Source organism: Lepisosteus oculatus, chromosome 6 (assembly GCF_040954835.1).
Source record: "Lepisosteus oculatus isolate fLepOcu1 chromosome 6, fLepOcu1.hap2, whole genome shotgun sequence".
Taxonomy (NCBI): domain Eukaryota; kingdom Metazoa; phylum Chordata; class Actinopteri; order Semionotiformes; family Lepisosteidae; genus Lepisosteus; species Lepisosteus oculatus.
This window is the reverse complement of record NC_090701.1, coordinates 55840208-55852438: the sequence shown is the minus strand read 5'-3', so window position 1 is coordinate 55852438 and position 12231 is coordinate 55840208. Positions and strand designations below refer to the sequence as shown.

General features: G+C 42.4%; 2 protein-coding genes across 5 annotated transcripts in view; one reads left to right on the top strand and one right to left on the bottom strand.

The window, feature by feature from the left end:
* The window catches only part of lama1 (laminin, alpha 1), a 76532-nt gene extending 69419 nt beyond the window's left edge, over positions 1-7113 (top strand). For both annotated transcript variants that reach the window (XM_069191606.1, XM_069191607.1), the window contains exons 54-63: positions 84-235; positions 1253-1438; positions 1672-1867; positions 2256-2362; positions 2797-2986; positions 3441-3599; positions 4090-4243; positions 5084-5217; positions 6094-6316; positions 6637-7113. In XM_069191606.1, the coding sequence (XP_069047707.1) occupies positions 84-235; positions 1253-1438; positions 1672-1867; positions 2256-2362; positions 2797-2986; positions 3441-3599; positions 4090-4243; positions 5084-5217; positions 6094-6316; positions 6637-6797 (1662 nt within the window). In that variant the 3' untranslated portion in view covers positions 6798-7113. The remainder of the gene's footprint in view (positions 1-83; positions 236-1252; positions 1439-1671; positions 1868-2255; positions 2363-2796; positions 2987-3440; positions 3600-4089; positions 4244-5083; positions 5218-6093; positions 6317-6636) is intronic.
* A 2430-nt stretch (positions 7114-9543) lies between these two features.
* Positions 9544-12231, bottom strand: part of arhgap28 (Rho GTPase activating protein 28) — a 52318-nt gene continuing 49630 nt past the window's right edge. For all 3 annotated transcript variants that reach the window (XM_069191603.1, XM_069191604.1, XM_069191605.1), the window contains exons 14-15: positions 11597-11661; positions 9544-11061 (exon numbers count right to left, since the gene is read on the bottom strand). In XM_069191603.1, coding sequence (XP_069047704.1) covers positions 10970-11061; positions 11597-11661 — 157 coding nt within the window. In that variant the 3' untranslated portion in view covers positions 9544-10969. The remainder of the gene's footprint in view (positions 11062-11596; positions 11662-12231) is intronic.

Below are 12231 nucleotides of genomic sequence, written 5' to 3'. Positions count from 1 at the left end.
TGCAGCCTATCAATGGCGCAGTAATACAGTGTGAGGTGAGACCGTGCCGAACAGCATGAATTCATCCCACATGTTTCTTTCAGGGCTTCCTAGCAGTCATGTTGATGAACGGCCGTCTGGAAGTGCACATGAACGCAGCAGATGGGGCTCATATTAAAAAGGCCGTGGTCAAGCCAAAGATGGGGACCTTCAGCGATGGGGAAGAGCATTCCCTTATTCTGTCTCGCTCCAAGAGGTAGAAGCAAAACCGAAGACCATTTTTCTTGTGATATCCTTGAAATCCTCTTACACGTGTGATCGTCATGCATGACATAGACATGAAGTATGATACTGAGACATTTTGTAGTAAAATAACTATGAATTAGGTAACACAAATATGAATGGCTAAGGTCAAAAAGAAAGTTTCACAGGGGATATGCAAAGTAAAACACTAAAGACCATATTCTTAATGTAATTGCCAATGTGCTAAATTTACATGATTAATACAAAAATGAAATAATGAACTTGTAAATATCAGGTAACTCTTCCAAGATGTGTCTCGTTACAGTTAATTTGTAACAATTCGATTTGATTTTGACATACAGTATTAGAAGTTTCTTTCAGTCATTTCAGAGAAGTTTAATTTAGCATCTTCCACATTAAGGTTCTTGACACAAGAATCAACAATACATGATTATCTCCCAAATTCTGAGAATTAAAAATCACATTTTGGAAGACTCTGATTGTCACTCAGAGGGAGGGGAAAAAAAGGAAAACACTTTTCATCTTGTATAGGAACTTTAATTTTTTTCAACCTGTTTGGCTGCTTGTGTCTCATTCTATCAACAAGTTAAAATAGGGAATTCAATGTAAAAACCATTTGGACGTCGATCACCGTTGAAGTATTATTGTGAGACATATTTGGGCTAACGTGTTCAGTGTGTGGTCATTTGTTTGGTGCGAGTGAAGTTTTATTTAATCTCTGACCCAGTGTGGTGTGGACGGTTGAGGAGAGAATGCAGGCTCGCGCTGTGTCCGTTATTTTGATTCTTTGTCTTCTTCTGGCTTGGTCGGCTAGTTTTTTTTATTTTGTTTTATCAATAAAGTTTGATAATCGGCCAGCGAAAGCTCTGTTGTCCTTCACGTGAATGCCTGAAACATTTTACCGAACCCAGGATTTTACATTATAATAATAATAATTCTCATAAAACACCTGTCCAAGACCGCCGAAGCGCATTCTCTCCCCTTACCTGTGCACGTGCTTGTCCGGCAGGGCGGTGACAGTGCAGGTGGACGACGACAGCAAGGAGGAGATGAGGCTGGGACCAGCGGCAGATCGCAGCTCCCTCACTCTCTCCAAGTTCTACGTCGGGGGGATCCCTCCAGGAGAGGGGGCGGGCTTTCTCACGACCACCAGATCTTTCTACGGCTGCATCCAGAACTTGGCCTTCAATATGGAGTGAGTTCGTAGCTGGAGGGTGTTTATTATTCAATACCGCGGCTCGATCTGTTTGCGGCATTCCCACTGCCGTTCCTTTGATTTTAATGGGAGTGTTGAGCTGAGCTGCGCTAGGTCAATCACGGCATCGCTTTGAGCCTGCGAGAACGCGGTGATGGGGATCCTCTTGGGTTCGGAGGCAGGGCAGAGTTAAACAAGCCGTGTGTCTGTTTGTGGCGTCTGTTGTGGTCCAGGCTCCTGGACCTGTCCCGCGCGGCGAGGTATCAGAACGTGGACATGGACAGCTGCCTGCTGGAGGAGAGGCCTCAGCCTGTGGTCGCCCACGAGGAGGAGGATCTGGGGGGCGAGCCTGTGGCCTCGCCCACAGCAGCCGGGCCGGTCACCGTCACCACCGCGGCGCAGACCTCCCAGAGCCCGGGCCCAGCTGAGGTACCGTCCAGCTCGCAGAGGGGTCGCTTCTGCTGTTCCCCAACAGTTCTGTACTGTTCTGTACAGCTGCGTGCTGTTGTATGATCTTAAGAAAACAAACCGTGGTCTGAGATCTTAGGAGAAGATACAGTGGTTGAAAAATAGTTTCACACCTTCATGTTCAAGTTAAGAGATGAAATCAACCTCAGTTCAAGTGGGGCTAAGCTGCAGATATGGTATGCTGAGTATTTATGGCACAGTTGGGGTTTTGGAAATGTTTTAAATTCTTTAAAAATTACTGGTGTAGAGGGATAGTCCTTGAAATCAGGACTTGTTGATCTGATAATGAAGCCTGTTCTCAGTTCCTCAGTTTTCTCTTGCTTTTGTTGTTGCTGTTGGCTGACCTCAGTGTACAGAGGAAGGACTGCCAGAGATCGTCCCTGAGGCCCACCAGTTTGGTCTTTCCAAAAACAGCCACATGATCTTGCCCATCAGTCGCAATGAAGTAAGGAAAAGGTGAGTATTTCATTCAGTCTCTTCTATGCTGATTCAGAAGAGGCATCACTTCATGGCAAAACTTGATTACAGCTGAGGATCAAATTAAGATTTTTATGCAGTTTCTTATTTCCTTTAGAAGATTATAAAGCTTAGTAAACATCTGCAGCTTTTCCTTCATTTATAGAATCATGAAGACACTACCTTCTCCTCTGATGAAGTATTGAAGCATGAGTTAATTTTACACTCCGCTTGCAGCGCCTGCTTCTGAAATGATGGAAAATGAATTGCAAAATGCTGGCAAAGCTTTATTTTTCATACGGGCAGCATTTCAAGTTCAGACCTCAGATCATTAGGACTTGATACAGGATGAGAATTCTTATTGTATATTATTCTGTATGTTATTTCTAAACCAAACAGAAAATTTGAAGGGTGAAAACATGCTTCTCGTTTAGGTTTACCATCCAGCTTTCCCTGCGCACAGTGGCCTCGAGTGGCCTGGTGTATTACATGGCCAACTCCAACCAGGTTGATTACACAGCCTTGCAGTTGGTGGACGGGCGCCTGTTCTTCACCTGTGACCCTGGCAAGACTGTAGCCGTGGCAACGCACCCCCATGACGTCCGTGATGGCCAGTGGCACACGGTGAGTACACAGGGGGGCAGCCGGGCAGGTTCACACCCTCGCGTCTGCATGGTGACAACGTGCCTTCGGAGCAGCACGATGGAACAGGCGAACCATCGAGAATGGTTAACGTGTGAGAGGAAGCCATTTGGTCCGTCTAGCTCATTTGGTGGTTGTGAGCCCGTTGATGAGGGGATCTGGTCCAGCTGGTTCAAATTTCAGCAGCTGAAATCGAATGCACTGTGCAAATAAACCAGTGCTCTCCCTATCCATGCCACATCCACGTCTGCGCTTTTTGCCGACTACCGTCACTATTTACTTAACAGTTACAATATAGTGGTAGATGTATACATACACAGAGACAAGCAAGTTCTCCATTGTCTTGCATTTTGAAGTCCTCTTTTTTTGTGAACTGTTGCTAGAAGAGTTCCCTTTAGCTCCTAATGCTGAAGACAAGTTCCTTTTTTTTTTGCAGATTAAGACTGAATTTGCTAAGAAGAGTGTGAGAATCAGTATAGATGGGAAGGAGTCTCTGTCAGTGGAGGCTGTGGGAACTGGGAATTATCTTGATGTGGAAGGAAAGCTGTACCTGGGTGGCCTTCCAGTAGGCTACATTGCCAAGAAGATTGGAAATGTAAGTACACTGTCACTATTTAAATACCCTCTGGTATAAATCGTCTGTGCACATTTACCTTCATTAGAATTGTGATGTACTGTACCTACAGTGCAGTCTGTTACACGAACAAATAGGCATGAACGCAAATATAAAAACTGCTCAACTAACTTTAATTCACAACACTTTACAAAGATGAAAAAGACCTTGACTTTAGCAGTGGAAGGCAAATGGACACGGGAAGCTGAGATGCAGGCTGTTCTATTTCTTTCTAGTTTTACCTTTTAATTTAAAAGTCTGAAAGGTTACCCGCAGGTTGGGTAACATTTTATTCACACAAGGAAGTAATTGTTCTGTCATCAGTTATTTAAGAAATTTCAAAGAGACCGGGGATTGAGGTTATAAAGAACTACAGTACGTATTAAGACAGCTTGAGTTGTCAAACCGATGTGTTGCTGGGGAAAGAGGCAGGAACTCGTTGATATGTACCTTCTTTCATTCACACTCTCAGGTGACACACAGTGTTCCAGCCTGTATACGCAAGGTGATGTTGAACAATAATCTCTTGGACACGAAGAGCCCTGCCTCGGTTCATGCTCTTGGCTCCTGCTACACTGGAGCCCAAGAGGGCACATACTTTGAAGGAACTGGATTTGCAGCGTTAGGTAAGGTATTGGGGTCATCACCAGCAAGATTCTCTTTGTGTTTCTCTTTTGCTAACGGCCCATTCTCTTGTGCTTTTTGTTACACACAGAGCCCCGAACAAAAACCAGAAACATTGAGTGGGTGGACTAAAGGAGTTACTTGCACAACACAATTTTCAGGATAACAAATTATTCAGGCAACAGTTAAACGTGAAATGGATCAGAACACTCAGTTTCACTAAATTCCCCAAAAGCGTGATAGTGGTTCATCCGCACTGTGTGTATCATTAAAAATATCTGCTGGTTAAAAGTTTCTCTTTCATTAGTCTTCAACTTTGTGGTTTCTAAACATGAGTGCTGTGAGTATTATATCTCCCTAGTGAATGCATTCTTTTTCTAAAGACATTTTATAGACTTTGCCTCCTGGTTCATTTTATTTTACTCCTGAAATGATTGGTAAACCTACTGTATGTACAAACTCTTGGGTGACAGGAAACATTAAAAGCTTGGAATGTTTTCAAGCATTCCCATCAGATGACAAGAGCCGTATTTTAAATGCAATTATTTCAAGACGAAATGGAAAGTAGAAGAAATATTTGTTTATCTAATGGACATATATCATTGTGACAATAAGAGTGCTAGAGGACACATGAGATGCATTGTAAAACCTAAAATAATAGTTCAATAAAATGATTTCATGTTTTGTAGTTGTTTAGAAACCTAGCCTCTTGAAGCACGATTAAGTGTAAAGGTCATGTAACAACATGAAATCATGGGCATAGCCAGGCTCAGAAAAGAAAGGCTGTTCGCTACCAGATAAAACAGGAGGCCGTGGCCTGACAATTTCCTCTGCCTCTACAGTGAAAGAAGGATACAAGGTACGCTCGGATTTGGCCGTGGCCCTCGAGTTCCGGACCCCAGTGCAGGACGGGGTCCTGCTGGGGATCAGCAGTGCAAAGGTGGACGCGATCGGGCTGGAGCTGGTCAAGGGCGAGGTCAGTCTCTGGGCCAGGAGGGGCAGCTCAGCCTCGGCTCTCTCGTCATGATCTCCCGCTGGCTTTGCCAACAGTGTTTCGAGGGAAGAGTCACAATCGTTTTGTTTTCCTTTCTCAAGCTCGGTTTTCTATTGATATTTCTCGGAAATCGAGCGGAAATGTGGAGCTCGGAAAACCTGGTTAGATAGTCCAAAGAAGTGCAGTGAGGTCAACTCTTCAAATTCTGTACTAAAGAAAATGATATAATTGCTATGCAAAAAAAAAGGAGTATATGAAACTGGAGAAGTCTATATTAACCAGAATAGCGGTATGCATATATGGAAAGTATTCCTGTAATCTGCAGTTGCATGGTTTGTCAAACAATGGGCTTTTTTCAACAAGCTGGCAAATGACACCAAGTTCCTTATGAGTGTAGGGTATCGGTTTCAATCACTGAAGATTAGGGTGTCAGTAAGGCTTCTTTGTGGGTATTATTGTGCTGCTATTCCGTTTTTTTGAAGGCAGATGGCAGTAGAACGTCTTACACAATTCCAGAGGGAAAAGAAGGGAGTTGCCATCGCTGCTAAGAAATATAGATGATATGATTCCAAGTGAATGGGTTTGTGTGGGGTATCAGTAAATGTCCCAGGTTCCTCCCACCTCCAAAACACTCGCAGGTTAGAGTGCCCTGGCAGCTCTAGAGTGCCTGGTAGTGTTTGCTGCCTGGGTCCTGTGAGCCAACCCATTGTGGACACTTTAAAAAATAATAATTATATGGTCCCAAAAAATCCCTGATTTATTACATATATAGTATACGCTATTGAGAGCAGTTCAACTATATTATTTCATTTCACCCTTGGAGAAAGGAGGATTCTAAAAGAGGTTGCGTTTCTGCAGGTTCTTTTCCACGTAAATAACGGCGCAGGACGAATATCTGCCACCTACAAACCGAGAGGCTCCAGCACCCTCTGTGATGGGAAGTGGCATCATCTCCTGGCTAACAAGACCAAGCACGGACTCATTTTGACAGTGGATGGGGTCACAGTCCAGACCGACAACCCACATTCTCAGTCTACCTCTGCAGACACCAATGACCCTGTATATGTTGGAGGTTTTCCTGGTGCGTATGTTTTTTTTTTTTTTTTTTTTTTTACTTCTAGTTGTGCCTGAGCTGTACATGTTCCCACTGGCAGAATTGTGTTTTAGTTACAGTTTAAAAGGTGTCTGTAGTGCCATTAGTACTTTAACTTAAGACACTTTAGAATAATAAGTTTGTCCTATACATTTGAGCGTAGATCTTGTACAACACAGAGAGCCTTTTAAAATGATGTTACATGGAAGGGTTCTAAAACCTAATTTCTACATCAGGCGACTGTTAACCAGATTAAAAAATAAACGCTCAGTGCTTACAGGACTCTGTATTCTGCTCTTGTATTACAGGTAATGTGAAGCAGAACTGCCTTACTATAAACACTCCATTTCGCGGCTGCATGAAGAATCTCAGGCTTGTCAAAGGACACATCACTGAGGCCTATGACTTCAGCACAGCCTTCGATCTGCGTGGTGTCTTCCCACACTCCTGTCCAGGGCCTCAGCTCTGATGGCCCAGCGACAGCCGTTAAACCAGAACCTTTCCATTCTCCACTCGGGATGCTCCTTGTGTTTTTGTAAGGGAATTTTTTTTAAGGAGTTTCTTTCTAATGAAATAAACGTAAACTGTGTACCTCCCTGGAGCTTTACATTTGATGTTTCTAAAGGCTTTGTGATCCATTGTTCATGGGAATGTTTTGACTAGTAAAAGTCAGCGTGCTTTAAATCACTTGACTGTTCTGCTTCGTTTTCACAGAAAGGGTAAGGACTTGTAAAGCTGCTGACCTCCACATAACGAAATGCGTTTGTTCTGTTGTGCCCTTACAATGTCTGGAAAAAAAATAAACTTTTTTAAAAAACAAAACCAAAATTCTCTTTCCCATCAGTAGTTTTTGCCTTCAAAGGGACTCCTGTAATAAAGTCAGAAGTACCTTGTAATTAAGACTTTGACAGCACTAGCAGTCCCCTTAGCCTTCCCTGCCATCTCTTGCCCCTGTGCATCATGGACCTGAGCATCACATACACTGCAAACAAAGTCAAGACAGGACAGGTTCCACCAATGTTAGCGAAGAGGCTCTCAATGCGGCACCATTTCTTCAGCTGCTATGAGACCAGTCATATAACTAACTAAGGTTGCTGCTGGAAGAGGTGTTAGTGGGGCCAGCAGGGGGCGCTCACCCTGCGGCTCATGTGGGTCCTAATGCCCCAGTGTAGTGACGGGGACACTATACTGTAAACAGGCGCCGTCCTTCGGATGAGACGTAAAACCGAGGTCCTGACTCTCTGTGGTCATTAAAAATCCCAGGGTGTTTTTTCGAAAAGAGTAGGGGTGTCACCCCGGCATCCTGGCCAAATTTCCCCATCGGCTGTTATCAATCATGGCCTCCTAACAATCCCCCTCTGTGAATTGGCTACATCACTCCGCTCTCCTCCCCACTGATAGCTGGTGTGTGGGGAGCGTTCTGGCGCACTATGGCTGCCGTCGCATCATCCAGGTGGGGCTGCACACTGGTGGTGGTGGAGGGGATCCCCATTACCTGTAAAGTGCTTTGAGTGGAGTGTCCAGAAAAAGCGCTATATAAGTGTAAGCAATTATTATTAATATTATTATTATTATTATTATTATATTATATCCTTTTCTCCTGCTGCAGAGGCCCACGGTTCACAAGCATATGAAGTGCTAGTCGTCCAGTCTAGAACAGTGTTCCAGCAAGGTGTAAAAAGGTCCCAAGAGGTGATTTGTAGACAATGCAATTGATCGTTTAAAGGCCATTGGTGTTTATTTGATTCGCACTGTGCTGAACCTTTACCCTGTGCACCTGTGACGTGTCAAATGATGAAGGGATGGAAGACGGGCAGTTCAGAAGATAATGAAGAAATTTGTCTGTCTTCTCCTGGGTGGAAGAGCAGGGAGAGATGCTGTGAGGTGCGAAAAAAAAAATCCTAACTGATTATGTTATCCAACTGAGTTGGATGGGCATGTAACCAAAAAAAAAAAACATGCATTTCTAAAGTTAAGAGGAGAAAGAAAAAAAAACAATTTATTTTTTGGATCCAATGACATCAATACAAACCCAGATTGGGAAAACAAGAACGGAGAGGCCTGGCCCAGTTTACCATCTTCCTGTTTGACCTTCCAAGTTATTTTATTGGGGAGAGTCTGGAAATCGGGCAAGAGTGGAAAAAGTGGGACGTAGACTGCCCATTGGGTAATGTGCCATTTAAGAAGACAAGACTTTTAACTCAGGTAATGGAATGTGCAATATCTATCAGTCAGGACCAGTGCCTCACTTTCAAGTTAAGATAAATACACTTACAGTCTGATATGCAAATCTTTAGTTCTGCTGTGTAAATATAGACAATGGTGAGATTATACACAGAGGTCTCCAATGTCATTCATTCACTGAACAGTCTTGCATGGAATTTCTTACTATAACAACACCAAGAAGAGAGATATGTCAGGTGTGTAATTTAATCTTGACATTATTGTATGTAACGTATTTAAAGTGAAGCAACCAATTTATTTTATAGCAAAGAATGATTCTAGTCATACTGGAGCTACAGTAGATGGGCCTGACACTGGTGAACAGTAAAAACTAAAATTTTAATGTATATTTTAAAATGGATTTCTAAGACAATAACCTCGCTTTGAATAATTAAAACAATATAAATAACAACGTTTCGGCCGTGCAGCCTGAAGAAGGCTCACACCTGAAGAAGGCCCCACGGACTTAATGTTGCGTTTTCTTTTTTTTTTTCCAGCAGGGAGTAAACCCAGTACTTGTTCCTTTGCAGCCTACACATGCTGATGCAGCTACCCACCTGAAGTATTAAAACGATATAGCTGACATTAATGTAATGAAATCGATAGTCATTTTAATTATTAAGTTTGTCTTTGATGCTACTATTGCATGATCTACTAAGAGGCATTACAACTTTTAACTCAGAAAAGGGTTTAATTTAAAGTTCCACTCAGTCATTTTATATGGATAAGTAAGGGAGGCGTAAGTACTTAATGACAGACTCAGGTCTAGAATTGTATAATTTCTTTTTCCATTTCCACTGGAAACTAAATAGCAGCAAAAAAAAACAAACAGAATGGTACTATTTTGGAGATGAATTGAGCAACACAGTGAGCATGAATACATCTAACAAATAAAAGGTATTAGTGTTTCGGAGTTATTTTTATGTGTAGCAGGGCTGTGTACTGGGTTAAAACCGGGGGTTAAGAAAACAGAAACCGTCTATTTCTTCATGTGAGCTCAAAGAGATGTTTATAGTTAAGGGTTTTCAAGGACAAGAAACACTGGGGAAATATGACCTCTCAGTGTTCACAATCACACTTTATAAAATCTAAGCCTTTTCTCATCAGCTGGGTTTGACTGCAAAAAAATTGCCAATAACAGCTTCAGGAGACACATGCTGTAAAATACAGCATCTTAGATTTCATTTCAAACTGTATACTGTATGTAGCTACTATGTTCTGTTTCAGACTGACAAAGCGAATATGACACAGTGCTAAGATACATCAGTGCTTTTATAGACAGCTGTTATTAGCTGTAAGAGATTATACAAGGCAGATAAGAGAGCAAACACAAATCTCAGCAACAATTGTTATGCACATTCACTCACAGCTACAGCCTTCTGCCCTCAAAGGAAACCCAGTTTTGAGGGATGTTTCAGACCATTGAAAATATTTAATACAATCTTCTGTTTGATAAATTTAAAAATGTGATGCTCTTCTTTGAACAAAATTACTGTGAGTCTTTGTTTCTGATACTGATGAGGTTTCTGACTCACTTCATCTTTGTCTTAAATGGTCTTGCTCGGCAAAATCCTCCTAATGTTGTTGCCCATGCATGTTGCCACTTGAAACGGTTGCCAAAAACATCAGAAATGAGGTTTGTAAAACCCTTTCCTTTCAAGAAGACGAGCCTATGCCTTCTCTGAAACCACCTTCAAGACTTGGGCTCCTTTTGAGGGAAAAACTGAAAGAAACTGCTGACCAGGAGACTAACTGATCCAAAATCATCTTCACAAAGGAGGTTTGCCATACACATGCCTTTAAAAAAAAACTTTCAGCTTATGGTAGAATCCAAAATACGTGGGATAAATTAGTGGTATAAATACAGTATGTACACATTTTTACATTGCATTTCATCGGCATTGCCAGTGAAAAAGGCTCTTCGGCAGGCCTGTTCCTCAGTTCCCAAGGAGGAAACCAAGCAGGTCACAGTTATGCAGTGTGGGTCGGTTTGGCACTTGACCGACAGGGGTCTGTTCGTCAGTTTGTTGGCCACAGTTTTGTAAAGCTAATCCTGATCTGGGGAAACAAAACCTCCTCTGGGGCCACGAGGTTCAGTTCCCATCCACAGGTTTCCAAGTGGTTTGCTCCCTTGATTTTGTCCTCTGAGGCTCAAAGTAAAACAGTCGCAAGAGTTGATGCCACATGTTCTTCATATGCTGGAGGGAGCTACAGAGCACCTGTCCATGTCAGGGATACCATGAACAGCTAGACTTCAGTTCAAAGTTCAAAGTGGCATCGGTTCCATTGCTTTAATTCCTCGAAACTGTGGCATGCTGATATTCCAATGCTCCAGCAGGGGGCAGTAGGTAATATGTTTGTTTTTTTTTAGGGGAGGGGTTTGAATCACCAGTTTCTGCTTTTTCCACCCTGTTACCTTCAGGTTGTTCTTGGTTTAAAAACCCAATCACAGCTGGGATTCACCCGGTATAAGTCCAGGAGGTAAGTGTCTGGGTCCAAACATCGCTCACCTGAGAAATACATTACAGTGCTTTTAGACTCTTGCAATGAATCTCTCTTTTACTTTATAATCGTGTTCTGTAAAACAGGCTGGACCAACTCTGGCCCAGAAAGGCGCGTGTGTCTGTAGGTTTTCAATTCAACTGAAATGGATTAAGTGGATAAACTTACCACCTTCTTACAGCTCTTCCAATATCAGAACATGAAAGCGCCTAGAAAACGTCCAGACACGCCAGCTCATCGGGAAAGGAATCGGAATCGATTTGGTTTCAAGCTGTCGTATTTGTGATTTCTGACTTAAAAATGCCCTCAAGACGTTTTTTCTTTTTGTTGTTTGATAAATAAACATTCTGGGCCTAGAATTCAAAACTTAAAGTCCAGTCCCATTGGAGATGTCAGCACCTAACTGTTTTGAATATTAGGTGTGTCTTTTAAAGTCGTCACTTTTTTTTAATAAGAGCAACTCAAAGCACTAAATCAAAAAGCAGTGGGCTGAACGGGCTGAGTTCTATCCAGGAAGGGAAGATGAACGCACATCTCACCTACCTATATTCCCGCCCACTTCGTACAGAAACTGCTTCTGCCACCTGCTAGAGCTACGAGTTCCATTGCTGAAAAAAAAACAGAGAATGAGAATGAACAAGACAAAACTGAAGTTCATTATTTTTAATATTTCAACTGTGCAGCTGAGAACGTCTAACTTATTAACTCGTAGCTCATTAAGTGTAACTTATTAACTTTGATCTATCAACCTGTTCCTGTTCTATTTTTATGACAGTCAATCCAGTGCCTGTGTAAACAGGCAGTCCTGAAGATGAAAACCTAATTGTTTCCAACAACCACATCACACTTCATTGGTTGCTCTCCCATTTGGTATTCTGTTATTATTTATACAGTATATTTTCTCAGTACACACCGTTATCAAGGGCAACGTACTGTACAATACATGCGAAAGACGTTTATATAAATGAAGAACATGACAACAAGGCAAGCACAAGCTGGAAGTGCAAGGCAAGTGCTGCACTACACAAAATGAAATAATTTAAGACAGGGTACAGAGGGCGGATACAAAGCAGTGATGAAAACAGCTTGATTCAGTTATTACAGCATGCAATAGGCAGATCCCATAAACAGCTCGAGAGGTGCCAATAGTAATGCAGTGCAACGTGAGATGTGGCTGA